Source organism: Chamaea fasciata, unplaced genomic scaffold (assembly GCF_029207755.1).
Source record: "Chamaea fasciata isolate MVZ Bird 193981 ecotype frontalis unplaced genomic scaffold, bChaFas1.0.hap1 SCAF_2, whole genome shotgun sequence".
Taxonomy (NCBI): Eukaryota; Metazoa; Chordata; class Aves; order Passeriformes; family Sylviidae; genus Chamaea; species Chamaea fasciata.
Window position 1 is genome coordinate 30168336 of NW_027094087.1, and position 21069 is coordinate 30189404.

The 21069-nt window shown below is 44.9% G+C and overlaps 1 protein-coding gene across 1 annotated transcript in view; it reads left to right on the forward strand.

The window, feature by feature from the left end:
• The first annotated feature begins 3357 nt into the window (after positions 1 to 3357).
• MYO7A (myosin VIIA) overlaps positions 3358 to 21069 on the forward strand; it is a 62097-nt gene continuing 44385 nt past the window's right edge. The window contains exons 1-9 of the mRNA XM_066175562.1: positions 3358 to 3907; positions 7019 to 7132; positions 8136 to 8288; positions 14773 to 14957; positions 16424 to 16545; positions 18303 to 18445; positions 18535 to 18648; positions 19470 to 19623; positions 20282 to 20358. Coding sequence (XP_066031659.1) covers positions 3776 to 3907; positions 7019 to 7132; positions 8136 to 8288; positions 14773 to 14957; positions 16424 to 16545; positions 18303 to 18445; positions 18535 to 18648; positions 19470 to 19623; positions 20282 to 20358 — 1194 coding nt within the window. The 5' untranslated portion in view covers positions 3358 to 3775. The remainder of the gene's footprint in view (positions 3908 to 7018; positions 7133 to 8135; positions 8289 to 14772; positions 14958 to 16423; positions 16546 to 18302; positions 18446 to 18534; positions 18649 to 19469; positions 19624 to 20281; positions 20359 to 21069) is intronic.

Consider the following 21069-nt stretch of genomic DNA (forward strand, 5'->3'; position numbering starts at 1 on the left):
TTTTCTTTCTTTAAAGATGAGCAGGAAGGGAGTGAAGGACTCAGCTCTGGAAGCCTGACTATGTGATTGTGTCTGTTTTCATAAGAAAAAAAAAAAAACCAGCCAAACAACAGCACAAACACACAGACAGGTTGGTATACAACAGTTGTCAGAGGTATGGCCCACAGATAACATTTGGCCCTCGCAGTGCATCAACAGTCGTTCTGCAGGGTATCATCTTTCTTATTTTAGAAAAGCAAGTTTTAGAGCTGCAGAGAGTAGCTGCTGGCCTGAGTCCATAGACAGCCTCTGCTTACCACTGATTTTTCCATATCCTTCAGCAATTTACCTGATTATCAGCCCTTAGGGTTTTTCAGTATCCATGCAATGGGTAGGAGCCACCTTAGCTAGCCTTGGACACATGTACTGCAGTTTTGTAGCTCCAAACTGTCCTCTTCACACACTCCTTTAGGTCAGCATCGTCTGACCTAGTTTAATTACCTGCTTTGGCGACCGTAGAAGTTCCTCTTTTTTGCCCTTGAATGTGGAATAGGGTATGCTAGGCTAGGATATTTCATTTGAAAGGGATGATCATCTAGGAAAGGTCTGGATGTCTTGCTGAGAGGTGAACACCGGGTTAGTTGAGTTTACATGACCTTTTGTCACTGAATAACTTAGCTTTTCAGTGCTAGCTGCAAAATAATTAATTCGAGAACACTTCTTCAGCCCTGGTAGTGTCTGATGCATATTCTTTGGGACTGAAAAACAGTCTGGGACCAAGAAACCCAAGCTTTCATTAAATTAGGTGTTTCGCCTGCTGTGAGGGTGCTTCCTGCAGGTGGAATTTCCCTTTTTTCTCCAGAAGTAAGGTCCATGCCATTGCAATAGCACTTAATGGGAGCTCAGGCCTCAGCAGCAGCGTAAACTTATTGCCTGTGTCACATCAATTATTTAGGATAAACATTTACCCCTTACTATGAATATGCACAAAGCATGTCACAGCAGGACCTTGATCTCAGCTGTGCCTGCTGCTGCAGAGGTGTACTAAATCATCAGAGCAGGGTCCAGCATGGCTCTTTTGGCTCATACTTCTGTCTCTGCAGGGGAGGGTCTAATGTTACCCTAGGGAGCTGTAATCTAAACCGGATGGCATTGCTGACAGGCTGCCAGCCAGCTAGAGGTTTATTTTCCTCCACCGTGGCCCTCCCCTTATTGTACTAAGTGTGTTTATTTGTTTCCCACATAAGGCATAGCACATCCCCTCAGAAAACACAGGCTGACCGGGAGGTTTAGTGTCGTTGCTCTGCCTCTTGATGCATAGAGAAGGGAGGCTGGTTTCCAAGCCGGGTCATCCCTTCCAAGGAATGGGGTTTCCCGTTTCCAGGAGGCAGCACACTCAGGTCATCCAGGCAGACCTCACTGTAAATGCCAGGTGTCTCTGGCTGACACAGGTGACTCTGCCTAAGTGTCCCCAGAAAATCTGTTGCTAGCAGAGGAGTAATGCAAAAATATAGTGGTAGTGTGTGAAATTACAGATCTTAAGCAGCCCCATTGCCAGAGAAAAATAAGGACATTCATATAATAGGACTGCAGAGGCAGGATTCAGCGCCCTAGGGTCCCATCTGTCCTTTGGATTCTATTCCAAGGATGACCTAGGGCAAATCATTGCAGTCCTCTGCTCCTTAGCTGACTCTTTGGCAGCACACTGGGAAATGCAGCCTCAGAAATATGGTGCAGGGTATGGCTGAGCAATGATGGCATTGTCTGCTCCAGTGCAAGGTGAGATAAATACTCCAGCTTCTCTCTTGGATCTGCTGCTCCCACACCGCTCCAGTTTCTGTGGCACAGCAGTGAGGAAAAGTGTTTTGGTGAATAAAGAGCTTCTGTAGGACCCCACTCAAATCCAAAGAGCCGGTCCTGTGGGTCCCTTTATATATATTTAATCAGTCTTTTTCTTCCACATGGATCTTCTCATTGTTTTCAGCTTTGATTTGACATCTGTCTTCTACTTTCTAGGGGAGCAAAACTGCAGTCATTTACAGCACTGTGTGTTCAGGTTGTGCTGGAGGTAGACATCTCCCTTGGGATTGCTGCGTTCACTCTGTCCTCTTCTCCCTGCATTGTTGTCATGCTTCATGTACATTTTTACTTGCTTCTTTGGTGCGCATCCATCTAGTTAATCTTCACCTGGCTTCTTATCCATGAGACATGATCTCTTCCTTACTTTCCCTGCACAGCTACAAGAAGTATACACCTTATTGTTCCAGGGCTGTGTAATACAGCTTAAACCTGCAACGTCACCTGCCTTTTGGGTAAGGGTTGCCTCACTGTTGTTGCTGCTGCTCATGGATGAGCAGAACTAGCTCATTCTGAGTTTAATGTACCCATCACCTGCTGTTGTCCTTGGAGACTGTGTCCTATGAAGGGTACTTATGAAGTCCTCCTTCATCTAAAAAGCTTTCTTCCAAGCATATAAAATCACAGAATCATTATGGTTGGAAAAGACCTCTAAGATCATTGAATCCAACCATTAACCTAATGCTGCCAGGCATACCAATCAGTTGTGTTCGTATAATACCAAAACCATGTCCCTATGCCCTATTCTTTATGACCAAATAGATTCAAAACCCCATGGAACCAAGGCATCAGTAGAGCTTTGCGTCAAAACAGTGATAAATGAGAATGTCTTAGCAGCTGCACTGTTTTATCTAGTCATGCATTGCTCTGGTCTCTGTGAATGGCACTGCCTTAGATTCAAAGTTTTAATGGAAGAAATTGGGGAAGAAAAATGTCTGAAATTCTCCAAATGACCAGAAAAGCCTTCCGTAGATTAAAATGAAAAATTTCAAGTGCATCTAATATAGGAGAAGAGAAAAGCAAATCTGAAGTGACTTTAAAATGCCTTGTGCTTTTCTGGTTTGGCCAGTGGTCCTGATTAGTCCTTACTAGAACAGTCCTCCCTATATAGAAGGAGCGATCGCAGAAATGGGTCTGTGGAGCTAGCAGGTGTAGAGTCAGAGCAACCTCATTATCTCTGTGGTCCTTGTATTGAGCCCATTTTCACCCACAGCACAGACTCTCCTCTCACCTATAGGCACAGAGGCTGTGCTGCACTGAACACCTTCCACTCAATTATTTAAAATTCAGTTGCTATGGATCTACTCAAGGCGATCAGTTTAAAGAAAATGCAGATGGCCTCTGGTTTTGAGTTCCCACTACGCTTTGGTTAATTTGGTATGTAAAGGTATTAGGTTAATTAAATGCCATGTGTTGCATGGGGACTGACTGCATTTGTGGATTAATAAGTATCCCGGAGTGTTCTGTGCTGAAAGTCCTCAAGCTGGCAGACAGTTATTTCACTAAGAAAGGAAGGTAACAGAGAGAAGTCCTGGGGAAATGAAGAGGTTTTCTGTTAATCCTGCAGTTGTTTTTTGGGTAGTTGCAGTGTCCTTCAGGTACCTGACCGAATATCAGCCCTTGCTGGAGAGACTGGAAGAATTTAAGTGAAGAGAAGCAAAGTTGTACGGTTTGTTTTGAGGTTCCCACAGGGCTTGTCATATACCGTGATCATGTCAGCTGGCCAGAGGAGGACCATGGCTGGTGCGTGGAAATTTTCCTGCTAGGAGAAGATCTTTACCAAGAGCCATATTGTGAATCAGGTCAGAGGGTGTCCTGTGAGCAGCAGGCATGGTTGCGCCGCAGGTCTAGAGCAAACCGGCCACTGTGCTTGGGCATTCATGGTGGAATACACGTAGAAAGCAGAGAGAGGGACAAATACCACCGCAGAGTTCTGGAGATGTTGAAGAAGAAGAAAGTCGTTTTCGTGCAGCCATGCCCTGAGGTGGTGGAAGATCAGGAGAGAGACCAGGGCAGATGGACACTACTTCGCAATGTCAACCAGGTCCTGAAGCCCACAACCATGTTAGCGGTAAGATAGGGGGTCCCAAGCCCTGAGCATGGCTGGAAGCTTTCAGGCTGCTTTGAAATCTCTCTTGCTGTTGGTGGGATCCTTGTACTGCTTGTGTCAGCTTCTCTCACCTTACTCCTTTGTCTCCCCCCCAAGCACTGTAGCTCCCCTGCAGTGCAACCTCCTTGCTCTTCACATTTGGAAGCTCCTCCTAAAGATCCTCTTTGTGAATTGTGTGGATCTGTGTGTGGTATTTCCTCCTCTTGCACCACTGTTTGGTTGTCATTGCCCCCAGTTTGTGAGGTCCTGAGGGTCTTCCCCAGAGCAATTTGGAAGATTTTTCTAGTTTGGAAGGGTACTAAAACCCACTGGCTGCATTGAGGAGGAAGAGGGTGACCATGTTGATACTGTAAAGGGTCTGGTGGCATTCTCACTTCTCCAGTACTGTCATGTATTTTGGGAAATAAACTGCACCAGTGTAGGCATGAGGCAGGTTATGCAACTCACAAGCCACAGCTGGTAAATGCATGAATCACCCAGATTTGCCCTGAAATCCCCAATATATCTGCTAGGTTTGGGGCTGATCTGAAGGTGATTGCTTCAGCAGAAGGAATGTAACTGGCTTCCATGGGGTTTATATGAAATTGATTAAAGTCAGAAAAGGAAATAGGTCGGCACTCTTAATAAGTGATGTTATTTTATAACCCCCCCTGACCTTCCTGAGCTTACCAGCTTAGCCCATCCCATAAGACTTTTTTCACCAGTATTAAGAACTGCACTTTAATGGGTTTAAAAAGAGCAGTTTGAGGGGATGAGCACTCTGTGCATTAGGCAGACAAAGCACAGAAGTTGTCTTAGTGGTAGCAGAATATCAATTTACCTTGGAGAGGGCAGACTGCCTTTTATCTGAGCTGTGCGGTAATACACCATATGAAGCAGGCTGCTTTTACAGCTACTTGATATTAGAGGGTTTAAAAAAAAAAAAAAAAACCAAACAAACCCAAAACCAGCATTACAATTCTTGGATTTTTGATCAAGAGCAATTTTTACAGAGCTGCTACAGTGTTGGAAAGGTTTTCTGCTGAGCAGAAACTGAGCAAGCCGGCTCGACTCTTGCTGACACCTTGATCAGGTTACCCACTGTGTGCATGAATTTGCCCAGTGATGCAGAGAGGATAACAGTGATGAACATTCTGAAATGCCTTCAGAGTCTTGGATCAAAGGAGCTAAAAAATAAATATTAATATAAATGGATTTATAACATATCTGCTCCTGACACTGCCTTCATTGCTTGTGATTTTTTTTTTTGCCTTTTTAACTGTTATGAGATGTGAGGATAAGACAGTTAATGAGAAAAATATATTAATATTATATTTTTATGAGCTGGATAAAGATACTTAGAGCTGTAGCACAACCCTGTGAGGAAATGAAAACCCAAACTAAGGACTTGATCCTGAGCTCCATAAAAGCAGGATGACTTTGTTGATATCCTAGTGGAAACCTAACAAGCAGCTGCCAAGGGTAGAGTCTGCCACAAAATGGTTGTGAATTCCTGGTGTGTAGTTTCTCCATGTGTGGATCCCTGAGTGTAACCTTGCATCCAGATGGTACTCACAGGTTTGTGTCTCTTGGAAATCTTAGTGAATGATGACTTGGATGATGATGTCTCCCGTTCCCACCGTCCAGCACAGAGATGAACGTTGTTTGGCAGCCTGTTGGGCCAAACCAAATCTATAAATATGCCCTGTCCAGAGAAATGGTTGATAGTGGATACACAGGAAAGGGGTTATATCAGAGCACATGCAAAGTGATACATGCTGATTCTCCCTCTCTCAGCAGTTTTTCAGGACTTCAAAAGGAAGATACAGCATTTGCATCACGCTTAATAGGTACAAGTGGAGCTGGTCCCCAAGAATGTGGTGTCAGGTGGGGCTACAAGTCCACAGTATTAATCTCAGCTGCATGAATGAAAACACACCTGACAACTAGATTGCTCCCAATTTCAATACCTTTTCACCTTGAGAATAGGGGTGGGACACAATTCTGCTTTGTTCCAGTGTGGGTCCTGCTTGGGGCTTTAGTTTGTAGTTATTTTGGAGTTTGCTTTTGTATTGAGGAAAACAGCTTCTTTAAAAGGTTTTTTTGCATTTGAGTAATTTAATATCCACAGATCTGATGAGCAGATAGTCCCTGCCCAGCAGGACTGACAAAGGTGTGTAGGATCAGTAGTGACATGAAGTGAATGGATAGGGGTCAGCTGCTTGCTGTGTCTTTCAAAATGAAAACACAGAGGTCTGAAATGAAAGAGGTAAAACGTTTGAAACATGTAAAAGGACACAGCCTTTTGCGATTATGGATGCTAAAACTTTGCACAGCTTCAGGACTCAAATGAAAGTGCTCACAGCAGATAAAATCCACTGAGAAGTATTAAATACAAACAGCCCACCTACACATTTCTGAAGCTGGAAGAACTCCTGAAGAAGAACATATATCTGCCTCTCTGTTTATGTTCTTAACCCATCTTCAGTCATTCCCTTTTCAGCAGTCTCCGAGGAATATTTGATAGTGGTTATCTGCAAGTAAGAAAGGTGCCACAAGCGTCCAGATAAGGCTTAGCAGAGCTCAAAATCATCTCCTAAATGTGACTTCCTAGGTTTGTACATTACACAGAGAAAAAGCTCTACCTGGGTGGGTTTTTCTCCCTGTATCACTGTTCTGTAACCACTCTGCCCAATAACCACTCATGAGCTTGAGAAGCTCATGAGAGTTAGGGCAGTGGGACAGCAGAGAGTCAGGTCCATATGCTGTGTGAACCATGTCCTGCTTCCGGCACCTTGCAGGGGATTTCACAGAGTCATGGAATCATTAAGATTGGAAAAGATTTCTAAGATCTTGGAGCCCAACCATTTACCCAGCACAAGCATGTTCACCGCTAAACCACATCCCCAAATGCCACATGAAAAGCATCTGCTTTCCTGAGCCTCTCTGTAGGAAAAGGGGTGGTTTGAGGTTTGTGAGGAAAGTCATTTAACTTGTGCTAATGACTTGGGTACAAAACATCAACAACTTGTATCCCAAGGGATGCTGAACTCCCTGCAGCACTGAGTGTAACTATGCTGTCTTTGGTTCCAGGGGGATTATGTGTGGATGGACCTCAAAACCGGACGGGAATTCGACGTCCCCATTGGAGCGGTGGTTAAACTGTGTGACTCTGGACAGATCCAGGTTGTGGATGATGAAGGCAATGTACGTTCAAAGGCTTGTGATGTCCCTTCTTCAGCTCTGTGGCCTTACTAGGCCAGGGGTTCCAGGGCCACGATAATTAACTTTGTTACGGACTTCCCATATGTCCTCGGAAATCAACTGTACCATAGTTTTTCTATTTGTGAAGACAAGACACTGTTGTGTCCCTGTTTTTGTGGCTGTACTGGGAGTGCAAAATTGAGGACCTTCTTGAGAACAGTGATAGCAGAAACCCCCAAAATACATTTAGGTACTTATTTGAGCAAACCCGCCTGAACCTGAGGTTCCTCTGTTGTTATCCAGTCCATCATGTCCTTCCACCTATACCTGATGTGCCCAAACACTGGTTGTCCTTCAATTTGCCACCTCTATTTTTGTGCAGTGTTGGCTTTTTTAGAGTAAGGTCTGTCTCAAGGTGGTTCTCTGTTCTTTTTTTTTTTTTTTGTCTTGCACTCCCTTAAAGGGTAATAGAGATTTGGTTTGGCAGAGTCCTTGTGGGAAATTTGTAGTGGCTTTTGAAGCCTTTAGAAGTGGTATATCTAAATAACACTGCCAATAAAAGTATGATTTTGCCCCCCCATCCATCCCTTTCTCCTTTTCTAAATCATCTTCTCTCTGTTCAACATTATTTTGTGTCAGAGGTTTAATCAGTAATGTGAAAATGCATTTGTGAAGAGGAAAGCAAATCTGCTATTTGCTATAAACTCCCCTGATGTGCTGGATGACCATGTTGCCAGGGGAGGAGGCCCCTGGCAGGATGGCTTGTGTCTCCTGTCTCTTGCGGCTCTGATAGGACTCCAATAAAAAGATGTTTTCCTTCTTCTGTTACAAATCTTTGAAATCCATCGCTGCCTTGCCCCAGCAGTAGAAGCTGTGGCACATGTGCTGATGATCTCTTGTGTATGTTCTTCTGTCTGGTCCTTCTCTTTGGGGTGGGCTGTTTGTGTCTTTCATCCAAGTGGTCTCTCATTTGACTTACCTTTCTCTGGTCTTGCTCTTTTCCCAGGAGCACTGGATTTCCCCACAGAATGCCAGCCACATCAAACCCATGCACCCCACCTCCATCCATGGAGTGGAGGACATGATCCGCCTCGGGGACCTGAATGAGGCTGGAATTCTCAGGAACCTGCTGATTCGCTATCGGGAGCACCTCATTTATGTGAGTGTCCACCTCACCTCCACCTCTTGTTCTGCACTCCACCCCCTGCTCTCCTTAGCTCTGAGGAGCCTGTGTTGGGGGGAACCCTGATTGAACTGAGTATCTGGGTGTCTTAGTTTAGATAGACAGGTATGTGCCAGGGAGGGTTGGAGTCTCCTTTGAAATGTAAGCTCCTCCCCCCCTTTTCCAAATTATCATAACTTTGCAATTAAAAGTCTGTCAGGCAAAGATTTTGGGAATAGGTATAGCAGTTCTTTACTAGGGATATAAAAATACAGATGTTGTAGTACAGAAGAATAAGCAAACAAATAAACAAACAAGAAATCCTAGAAAACCCTGACAGAGTCAGAAATACGACCTGACGCCCTGTTGGTCAGGGTGTTGGAAGCAGTCCAAAGTAAGCTCTCCTGGAGTGGCAGATGTAGTTTTGTTGGAGTAGAGATGGTCCCGTTGTAGAAAAAGGGTCCAGCAATGGTGAGATGGGTCCGGTCTTTCTCTAGGGATCCGGTGGAAAAACTGGATACCTAGTGGGACTGTGGCTCCTTTTTATCTAGGTGAAGATGATTTGGCTCCTCCTCCCTGTGTGGAGCAGCTTACAATAGTACAATGTAATGTGTCATGTCGTTGATGAGCTCTTAATGGTCCATTAGCAGAAGACATTCCCATGGAAGTAGTGAAACAATGAAGAGAGATAAGTAGCACTCCACCATCTGATAAGTGACACTGACCCTTTTGGGCAAAGATAAGCAATTCTGCTCCACCCAGATGGAATAGAATAATATGCTGTTTACAAAACCCATGACACTGGGTTTCTACCTTGTCCCAGATGGTGAAGAGCTTCTGACTTTGGAAGACATTGCAGAGCTTCTAGATGCCCCAGTGAAAGACCCCATAAGTTAGGTGATGGGCAAAGTCCATGCCATCTTGCTGTCCCATCCCTGTAGAAGTTTGGGGCATGTGCATTAGCTTTCTGCACACAGAATAACCAATTCAACCCAGGCCATGGGCATGTTGTAGCCATCCTAAAGCAAAAACTTCTGTGGTGGTGTAAACTACATGCTCAATGAGACCCTCCTGCCCTCTCCCCCTGAACTATTAACTTATTTAACCCAAGGGAGTGAAGACAACCATTGCTGAAGATGGAAGCAGTGGAGAAAGGATGGAGGGGCATGCATGAAATAACAGGGAGCAAAGAAGAGAACAACTCCCAGAACACTTCTAAAAAACCTTCCCAGTCTGTGTTCATGGCTTACTACCCCTGGGTTGCCTGGAATCCTGGCAGTTGCTCTCTGAGGACAGCCATGTCCTTCCTTAGGTCAGCTCAGTCATGTCATGCCCAGTGGACCCAATGCAGCCTTGCCAACCCAAAGAGACATTCACAGGTTGAGGGGTTTTCAGGGAGCCAGTCAGAATAGCCAACAGGCCATCCCCTGCCCCCCCCCAGGCAGGAAAGGAGTCAGCATTCAAGTTTCTGTGCTTGTTTTATCAGTGTTCTCTATGTTGTGTAGTCTTCTGCACATTCTTCAGACAGAAATTCAGAGTGCACATGTGTTTGCTGCTAGATAGATAATGTACTCAAACATCCTCTGCAAATACAGAAAATTTGCTATTACTCTTAAATCCTACAGTTTTCAGATATTCAAGTAAGTGTCTGCTGTGCCTTTGAAGGCCTTGTCAGAACCTCCTGGTCATCTAATTTCTAAAAGGCTCTAGAAACTACTTGATTTTCAGGCCAGAGGGAATTGCAAGACAGACTTCACAGATAAAATAAGCTAACAAAGTATGGGTGGGATTTTATCTCTCAAGTCTGTTTGTTCATCACTGCTTGATGTCCAGCGCTTTTTGATGAAATGGTTTTGGATTAGGGCTGAGCAGTGATGGAGAAGACACGTCTCTGCTGCACAGGCTGTTAATATGATTGACAGCTCCTTTTTGGGAGATACCCATCTCTTCTTTCAGAGATGGAGTCCAATCCTGGAGGAAGGAAACATGGGTGCTGAAAAGGCACCCTTAAGTCCCCAAATCTTGGAGGAGAATAGAGAACGAACTCCAAATGAATCTCTCACTCAGACACTTTATTTGTTGTGCCTGATGCCCAAGTCCCCTGTACTGTCAGTTATGACAAAAAGAGTATAACCAGGAAATTGTTCCCACATTAGATGAACTGAATTTCTCCCTTTATAATTAAAATTTCTTGCCATTCATAATGATAAATTAGCAAGTTAACAGCCCAAATTCATACTTGAGGTGGAGTCTCCATGAGCCTCCATGGCAGTCACTAGTGGTGTGAATAGAGCCAACAGAGACAAGATTGCCTTCCAGCTATGCAAACCGAAGTGCCTCTCAGATGCTTTAGAGCTGACTGGAACTTGAATATCATAGAGGAGTTTATGTTGGAAGAAGATTTTAGGCTGGAGGTCTACAGCCCAATGTCCCCCAGCTCAGAGCACATCAATCTTCAAGGTTAGGTGCAGTACTCATGTGGATAACTGAATTCAAGCAACCTGAATGCCACCCAAGAAGTACAGATGGCCAATACTTTGTAGCTGATTGGCTCATTCAAGGAACTTGAATTTACCCATTGAGCATTGCCCCTTTTTCCCCTGCTTATGGGCACCCTGCAGTGGCACAAAGTGGATTCCTGCCACTCTCTCTGAGAAAGTTTGGATTGTGTTGGAAATTTTTTCAGTGGTGTCCATGTGTCTATTTTGGGGTGCCTATGTTATACAGCAAGTGCCTGTTGCCTCTCCTAGTGACCAGAGGTCCTCAGATACAACCCTGTGTATACAGTATCATCAGATTTCCTGTGAATTCACCAAGGTCCTTCGAAAAAGCTCTGTCTCTGAGTTCCCTTGCCAAGCTATTCACAGGCATCCAGGAAGATTAGGAACACAAACAAGCACTGGGCAAAGTGTTGTTTGGCAACATCATCCTAATAAGGGCTGAAGCAAAGGGCAGCTTTTAGCCTGGAGGTGAGTGTGGGTGGTGATTTGGGCTGAAGTGATGCAATAACCACATCAGTTTCTCTACAAGTTCTTCTGGTCCGATGGTGACAGTGCAGTGTGTCCTGCAGAGTTCCTGCCTAAGGGAAGGCCACATCCCACAGAGACATTTGCATCACAGAGGTTCCAGGTTGCTGTGTCTTGATTGCTCCACACCACTAATGGCTTTAGAGTGCCAGCCCAGGAACTGGGCACAGCACAGCAATGAGTGCAGTCTCAAAATCAGAATGACACTCTTAAAATGACAGTGTGCATAGCTTGATAAAGAGGTATGGAAACCACTTCTGTCTACAGGTGTGTAGTTGGAGGCTCAGGAACCCAACCTTAGATCTCAGCTATTAGGGGTGATGGCACTAGGAGGAGTGATTTGTGTCAGATGTGCTGAATATTGATGACATTTTTTGCAAAGCCAAGGTACCATAAGGATGCCATGTATTCAAGGGACACCTACTCCTCTGAGGTATTTTTTTCTGTGGTATAATTAGCACTGTCTTAAAGGTAGTGAAGTTTCACTGCTTAAAAGGATTTCTGAGTCTGTTGAGTAAATGATTACTTTTCCAATGGGACTTCAATTCCTCTTGTTTCCTTGTGTCCTTAGCTTTGTAATTCTTCTCTAATAAAATATAATTTCCCTTTTTCTTCTCCCTCACATTTTACTCATAAGACAAACTGCGGCGGGAGGGTAAGTATGATGCTGGGCAATGTCATTTGCAATTGCTGTCACGCCTTCCACTGGATCACCTTTTTCTGTTCACCATTATGGCCTTCTCATTTACTTTGCACCACCATTGCTGCTGCTTCATAAATGCACTGAGAGCATCCATCTGCTTTGGTGCAGAGCTTGACCCACATGGTGAAGTTGTGACACTTTCCCAGAGCTGGAAAATTCCCAACCTGTGAATGGGGTTAAAGCTTTAAGTGCTTCTCAGTAATGACCTTAACTTGAAGGGAAGAAACGTCTGCAACAAAATCTGAAAAACTTCAACAAGGGTTTCTTGCCCTTCGTTTGGCTTGTACACAGCAAGAGAAACTATGCTGAATAGCAAGAGAGTCTGGTGAGGAGTTTGGACTTGTGAGTAAGGTTGTATTTCTTTATCTGCAGATGAAACCAGTGCCTGCTGCTGCTCTCTAAGGGCTGCCAAAATGCAGCAGTGTTTGGTAGAGCTTTAACCCCATAACAATCCAGATGAAGTCAGCCATGGTGTTCTGGGTAGTGAGGGAAGCAGGCTCAGAAAGGATTTGTTTGGGGCTAATTAAAATGTAGGTCATGCAGGCAGTAATGAATTTGCTGTGAGATGCGGTTCCTGTGGTCAGCTACGGCAGAGTCCCTGCTCTCAGTAAAGCTTTATTTTTCCAATAGAAAAGGGCTTTGACATCACCCAGCAATAGAAACCAGTGAGCTACTATTTCCTTGGAAGTGCCCTTTGGCCCCTCATCAACTGAGTGAACAAAGTTTTGCCTGCTGTCAGCTGTGAGAATTGGGCAAATTGTGATTATTTATCAACTAGGAATGACCTACGAAAACAAGCAATAGGACAACAGTTCATGCTGACAAAGTGTTTTGTCGATCACAAGGGAAGGGTCAGTGAGAGCATCCCGAAAGCATTCCTAATGGTTAACACCTTTGAAAGCCTCTCTGTTTGCATTTGTGGCAGGGCAGACCAGTGTGACTGAAATGCAGGAGTTTTAGAAACTTCTGAAAGAAGTTACTTAAAAAAAAAAAAAAAAGGCTCAAAGAAGGTGAGAAACGTCCCTAAAATTAACCTGGAATAAATTTTAAAGAGGAAAAGAGTTTTCCAAATATCTCAGCTAGGGCTCAAAGGTGTCTTCATCAGGGATCTTGGTGTCATAATCCCATTCAGAAACTGAGCTCCCTCCTTCTCTGAGCACTGAGGTAACCGGTTCTGTCGCCTTTGAAGGCTTCTCTGAAATATCTCTGCTCCCTTATTTCAATGCTTTCTTCTTTTAAAATCCAGTCTACCTGATTTCACAGCCAATTTCTACCCTTTGAAGTTGTGACAACATTGTTCTGGAGCTCAAAGAGCTTTTCTCCCTTACTGTCACATAATCCCCTGTTACAGAGAAGAGTATTGTGTCCTTTCTCAGTTACCACTGTAAAGTCAAACCTCGCATTGGACTGAACTGAAAGTTGCTCTCTTGTGTTGGCCGTGAGTCTGGAAGGTGAGGAACCCCTGATAGCTTTCATCATTCCTGCTACGGGACACAGTTGCCACCTACTGGCTGCCTTCAGGAAGCCCGAGCTGGTGGCAAGTTTTGCCTAGATGGTGGCAAATTATTTCTTCTGTCTCACAAGCATCCTTGGCTGTGCCACTTTGCTGCTTTGTGCCAAAGCCTTACTGAGTTTAGGCCATACAGTTGAAAACCCATAAGGATTATATGAATGTTGAAATTATTTTGTTTCCTAAAAAAATATATGCAGTAATGGGAGCACTTCTCACAGCTGGTTCCACCAGGAAGGTAAGGTAAGAGTGATTCTTGTAACTTCAGTTGTTAAAAATTGACCTAGAGAAAGTGACTTGAATTCTTTGAAGCCACAGAGTGAAAGTATCCTTCATCTCATGCCCCTTGGCTAACCCAAGGTGGAGGCCCATTGACTCACCTGCTCTAGACACTGACTTTTGGACAGATGAAACAGGGGAAGGAGATCCTTTTTATTTGCTTTGAGCTTGGGATGCAGCCAAACCTCATAACCTCAGCACTGCATCTGAGGAAGATAACAAAGTTCATGAGTCCTTTGATGAGAGGCTTGAGAGAAACAGCTTCTGGAAGGGCAGAAATGAATGAGCAAGATATTACAGAGGAGTTTGCTACCCAAGGCCTAGGACAGCTGGACCAAAGGCCATTTACAAAATTTCAGAAATTGATGAAAAGGGAGGGAAATGTCAGGACTTTGTGGGCAATATCCATCTGCACAGGACAAGGTTTAAACTGAAGTATGGAGAGATTTGGTTAGGCAGATATGGTGGAGAAGAATGCATTGCAGTGGGAAATTTAGCAGCTGCTCTGGATTGATAAAAACAGGTTAGATATTCAGAATGGTTTGGATCCAGCTGGTCCTGCCTTGAGATATGGGAATGGTTGTCAGGTTTCTTTCATCCATGGTTTCTCATTGTACATGCAACGCAGTAGATGTGTATGGATATATGCTGGCTCTGGTGTTATTTTTGCAAGCATGAGCTTCTCTTAGGACTCTGAATCTTAACTGAGCATACAAAATATGTATTAAGGCTTGAAACCATGCTGTGCATGAGCAAGGCTGATGAACTGTTTTGGGTATTTTGGGACTTCTGTTCCCATTTTACTCTAGGCTCCCCCTGCAAGCATCTGACTCGAGCATCGTCTTTCATCTAGCTTTTAAAAAGCCTTGATTTTTCTGGCCTCCATCCACATCCCATCCAAGCTCCAAAGTCTCTCAGCTGCACCTCACTATCCCCATAAACCTTCATGTGCTTCTCCTCCAGACATACACTGGTTCAATACTGGTGGCAGTGAATCCCTACCAGCTCCTACCCATCTACTCACCTGAGCAGATACGCCTCTACACCAACAAAAAGATTGGTGAGATGCCGCCACACATCTTTGCAATTGCTGACAACTGCTACTTCAACATGCAGCGCAACAACAAAGACCAGTGTTGTATCATAAGGTGAGTTGCTGAGTTTCCAAATGTGCCATATCCTGAAAGCAGATGCTGAGCAGATGCAACATGCTTGATTTGGAACAACTTGTCAGGTAGAACCAGATATTGAATGACTGACCATGTCTTCCATCCACATATTCCCAGTGCAGAGGTGATCTCTGTTCACAGTCACCCTGTTTCTAGTAAAGGTGCTTTATCAATACTTTGGTATTTACCCTTACAACCCAATGGATCTCATATTCTTTTTTAACCTCCACTTTTAAATTCAAGCTCAGTATCCCTATAGACATCAAAAATGCAAATATGGATACTTTCTGCACAAGGAAGGGTCAGGGACAAGCTTGGTCACTGGGCCTGTGGTCATTCACACTCCCGAGCAGTGTCTCCCTGCATAGCTCTTGTCTGGACCAATCAACCTTGGGCACCAAGAAGTGCCTTGTCACAGTTATGGGTATAGTTCCCTCCAGTATCTGTTCTAGATGGTGGTATGATCCAGATTTGATGTCCTCAGCTCTCCAACATGATCCTATAAATTCTGAACCCAGTCTTTTTCATTTGAGGCACTCTTTTCCCCAAGGCATGCCTACCCTAAGTTTCATTGAATAAAAAACCATAAGTCTGGAACATCCCATGTGCAGTCTTTCAGATACATGAGTCTGAAAAGGCCATTCAGTATGGCTTTTTTTGCTGGTCTAAAAAAGCATCAGGTAGGGCCCATAGGAGAGTCAATGCAGTGTGCCAATGGCCTGAAAAGTGAAACAATTTGCCCATGAGGCCAGGGTTGGATACTCAGTGTCAGGAAGGTCTGTTTCGGTCACTTATTTTGGCTGCCCCCTGTATCAGACATGCCATAGACTCACCCAAATATTTCTGCCCAGCCCCTTCACAAGATGACAAAGTTATCTTTCGGTGAAGAGAAAAGTTTGAGGAATAACTCTGGCTCCCTGCCCCATAAGCTTCTCATCTTCCATCTTCTCCCTGTTAGAACAAGCCTAGAAGCCCTGTGGAAGTCCCTGCTGTTAAAAGGCTGTATTTCCCAGTCTGCCTTATCGCAGCTCAAGACTGGTGATGAAAATGTTCCATGGGAACCTCTAGACCCTGCACCACAGGGTCATGGTCTGGTGATCATACCAGAGCACTGGTATGAAAAGCACTGACTGAAAGTACTTCATGACCTTCTTAGTGCTGATTGAATGATGTCATTTGCTGGCCATACCCAAACTCAGGCAACAGCTTGGGCCAAATGAAACAGAGCAAATCTGGATCTTGGCTGGAAGCTGTCTGGTACCATATCCTACCATTTGTCCCACAGCCAGTCCTTGGGATGCTGGAAACCCATCCTTAGTGGTCTCATCCTGCCTTCACTAATGAAAGAGACACAGAGACAGAAGTTCCTTTGGAGACGGAGGGACACTGACAGGGAAGGGGTGAATCATGGCTTTCACTGACCTCCCCTCCTGTTGTCTTTACAGTGGAGAATCCGGAGCAGGGAAGACAGAAAGCACAAAACTGATTCTGCAGTTCCTGGCAGCAATCAGTGGTCAGCACTCCTGGATTGAGCAGCAGGTCCTGGAGGCAAATCCCATCTTGGAAGGTGAGGCCTCAGATAATAAAGAATTCTTTTGCTGGAAAAAATGAAAAACTGATTCAGGAACCGTAAAATATAACCAAATGTAAATCCCTTTTGTCACACTTTGAGTTTCCAAAAAAGTGACAAAACTTTTTTTTGAAGTCCACTTTTGCTAAGCAACATGTTCAGATTCTTTCAATTTGAATTTATTTTTCACAAGACTAATATTCTCTGATTTGAGCCCTCAGTGTTTCCTTTAATATTTTTGACAACTATTGTTGAAAGCTAAGCATTTCAGCTCACCTGAATTATTTTTGCAACTGTTTTGTTACTTTAAAAAATTGAAAAAAAAAAGTACTTAAAACAGTACTTTTTTCCCCCAAAAAAATCTATACAAACCCCTGAATTTTACCTAATTCTCTGTGTAGTATGTAAAAATGCTGATCAATACTTTTTTGAATATTTGGTATCCAGTCAAAGCTCTTTTGAAAAATCTCACCATCTCTTCCAGTGCTGGACTGCATGCAGAGCATCAATATCCCATCTGTGCTGCACTCAGCTAATTATTTGCATTTTTTGGCCATAGTTTCAAAAATCCTATTCCTATTCTTTGATGGTTCCATAAAACATCAGTTTAATAGGACCTGAGCTTTACGACACCTGGTGCTGGATCTATACAATAGCAAATCCCATCTTTTCCTTCCAAGATAAGAATGGCAGCAAAACACAGGAGAAGAAATAGAGTTCTTCCAAGAAAGAACCAGATAATGAGAATCAGCTTGTGGCCTTAATAGGTTCATTGGCAAGCTGTTACTCTGATCAACCCCACTACTTTAATTGGATACCTTTAAATTAAATAGGTTATCTGACCCTCTTGACCCAACATGATGCCAGATGTACCTTTTATGCTTATGCAGAAAAATTGCGTTTTCCTTAAAGAATAACACTGGGGTTGTTCTCTAAAGATTGAGGTTTGATCAGCCTGGTCTAGTGGGAAGTGTCTCTGCCCTTGGCAGAGGGGTTGGAACTAGATGATCTTGAAGGTCCCTTCCAACCCAAACCATTCTACGATTTTTACCTCCTCTGCTCGGTAAATAACCCTCTAGGAACCAACTGAAATGTGACAAGCACACAGGGCATTATTGAATATGCACTTGGTCACTGCTGAGATTCAGGAAAGTGGGACTCTGTAATTCAAGCTCATGTCCATCACCTGCCAGAAATCCTGGAGCAGAAATTGAAGGATATGCTGGCTTAGGGCATTCATCCACACCCAACAGAGGATGGACACGGGTACCTTTCTTGGCACAGTCTGTTTGCAGGGAGAAGTCTCCTGCTGGAGGTTGGCTTAGTTGTCTGTATTTCCCTTTTGGATGTATTTTCCCTTTTCTTTCCCTCTCAGTCACTGAATCACTCACCAGCATCTCTGTCATTTTCTGCACAGTGTTACCTTTCACACTGCAGCCACTCTTGCTCAACTCTCTTCTATTCCATTGGCTGCCACCAAAATCCTGCTGTCCTAGCCCTTCTTCCTGGATAAGGTCGCCCCATTCCCAAGCTTCCTCCTCTGTGCTCCTCTCTGTATTTCCAGGGACAGTCATCTAATTTACATCTTGTTTCCTCATATTGAGATGAAATTGATCCAGCCAAACTTAAGCGAAGGCTTTGGGGCTGCTTTTAACCCTCTCAGCCTCACTCTTTTGACTTTTTCCCTGCCATGAGACCAGATCCATCATCCTTCCCTGCGTCAGATCCTCTCTAACACATCATAATTCTTGCAGCTTTTGGGAATGCTAAGACCATCCGTAATGACAATTCCAGCCGATTTGGGAAGTACATCGACATCCACTTCAACAAAAGGGGAGCCATAGAGGGGGCAAAGATTGAGCAGTACCTTCTGGAGAAGTCCAGGGTATGCAGGCAGGTAAGGTGATACACCTGCAAGGCACGGGAGCTGGTGACCTTTGCTGTGCCATTCTCCTCACAGAGCTGACACTTGCTCTTCCCCTGCAGGCCCAGGATGAGAGGAATTACCACGTGTTCTACTGCATGCTGAGAGGAATGACCCTGGAGCAGAAGAAGAAGCTGGGTCTTGGGAAAGCCACGGACTACAACTACCTTGCCATGGTGAGAGAGCAGTGAAACAGAGGTTTGGTGGGGTGATGTGGTGAAAGGTTCTAAGCAAGGGAGAAGGAAAAGAGAGGTGCTTCTGCAGCCAAGAGCTGCTTTGCTGGTTAAGACCTTCCTGAGCCTTAGCCACAGGGTTTGACAGATCTCTTTGTCTCACGACCACAAGGCTCATAGTCTTAGTGGAAATCCTTAATCCCTGCGTCTAGACCAGGCTATTTCCACACTTTCTGTGAAGTAGGACACAGTGTTAGATGGGATGGTGTACGGTGCCCGTGCCTCGTGTTTGGAAGTAACCAGGGTGTTAGATAAGACCTGCTGCTCTCGAGGCAGTGATGGGTATAGAGGAGTGCTTGTCTGGATGGCACATTCTCAGCAGAATATGGGGCTGAGCTGTGTGTGCTCCAAGTGTCTGACTGAGCCAGCAGTCTCCACCCCCATTTCCTACATACCAGTGTTGATGTCCAGGCAAGCTGTTGGAAGCAGATGTAATTAAGGCTGGTGCATCATCAGCAAGGCTGGGACCCAGCTTTCTGATTGGACCAGTGGGAGCCTCCAGCTCCCTATCCCCATCTCAGAGAGCTTTTTCTCTTCTGCTGATGGCAGTCGGACACAGGGTACCTGGGGACTACTGGTTAAGTGTAGGTTACAAGGCTGAGCACTGAATCATAGAACATGACAAAGGGCAGAGCCAGATCCACAAGTTCAGCATCATCCCTTAAACAAAACATTGCTGGTTATGAGGGAAGCCCAGCTTAGGGTTACACCCCAGTGCTCCCTGGCTTTGCCCCATGCAGTGTATGCCCTGTTTGCCTCCCCAGGGTAACTGCACGACCTGTGATGGCAGAGATGATAGCAAGGAGTACGCCAATATCCGCTCTGCTATGAAGGTCCTCATGTTCACCGACACCGAGAACTGGGAGATCTCCAAGCTGCTGGCTGCCATCCTGCACATGGGCAACCTGCAGTATGAAGGTAAAAGGACAAAATACAGGGACATGGCCCAGTGCACTGCTGCTCTTTATTCCGCATGCTGACAGAGAGCCAAGCTTAGGGATGGAGGGCTGTATCCAGAACACCTGCCATGGTGCCATGCCAGGGACTCTAAGAGTTTATTGTGGCATTGTAAGGACAAGGAATAAGGAGTAATTACACCTCCCCTCAGCAGGGTACCCGGCTGCAGTGTTCTCAATGACATCCACATTTTCTGAATGTTGTGAGGTTGGCCACAGTCCATTCAGTACACTCAGGTTTTACAAAATAAGATTAATGGAGTGTTTGACAGGTGCCTGTGTGATTGGATATGCCTTTGTAAATGTACCAAACAGCTCTGCTGTCAGAAATGACACAGTGATTCAAAAAGCCTCTTCCAAAGACAGAAGCCTGAAGCACCTAGATGCTAGAAACAGTACTACATTCTTTACTGTCTGGTCCGGCAGAGCAGAGTACAGGTCCTTTGCAGCCAGCAGCAGGACTCCAGCAGATGCATGAACTTTTCTCTTCCTTCGGATGGCCAGATTTTGCCAAGACATCACACAGAGGCAGTGGAGAAAGACCCTTTCCCTCACTCCATCTACTTTCTGGAGCGACACGTCCCTTGCTGATGGCTTTCCCTCTGCCTTTCTTTCCCCAGCTCGGACCTATGACAACCTGGATGCCTGTGAGGTTGTTCAGTCAGCGTCACTCATCACTGCGGCAACATTGCTGGAGGTCAGTGGCCCTGCAGTGCTGCTGTTCCCCCCTTGGTATTCTAATCCCAAGTTTTTAGAATTGTGGCAAAGCTTTGTCTGAGCCAGCCTCTCCTTGCACCACCAGCTCTAGGAGGCTGAAGAGGTCTGCATAAGCCATATTGTGTCCTGCATTGGCAGCATGAAAGTGAAAGTCTACATCTGGGCTGAGTAGCCAGAGGAGACTACAAAGGTGCTCAGAGGGCTGGAGCACCTCTTTTATGGAGACAGGGATTTGGAGTATTTCAGCCTGGAGAAGGCTCTGGGGACAGCTTAGAGCCCCTTTCAGTACCTAGAGGGGCTACAAGAGTGCTGGAGGAGGGACTTTTGACAAGGGCATAGAAGGGTAGGACAAGGGGGAATGGCTTCAAACTGAAAGAGGACAGGTTTAAATTAGATATTAAGAAATTCTTCACTGAGGGTGGTGAGGCACTGGAACAGATTGCTCAGGGATTTTGTGGCTGCTCCACTTGTGGGAATGTTTAAGACCAGGTATGATGAGACTTTGAGCAACCTGGTCTAACAGAAACTGTTCCTGTTGGGGGGTTGGAACTAGAGGATCTTTAAAGATCCTTTCCAACCCTTCCAACCCAATCTATCCTATGATTCCATGATCTGTTTATCTGAGCTTCTCTTCATACCAACCTCTGGAGGCACATCGTCCTAGAAAAGGCACCCAAAATACCTTAGCCCC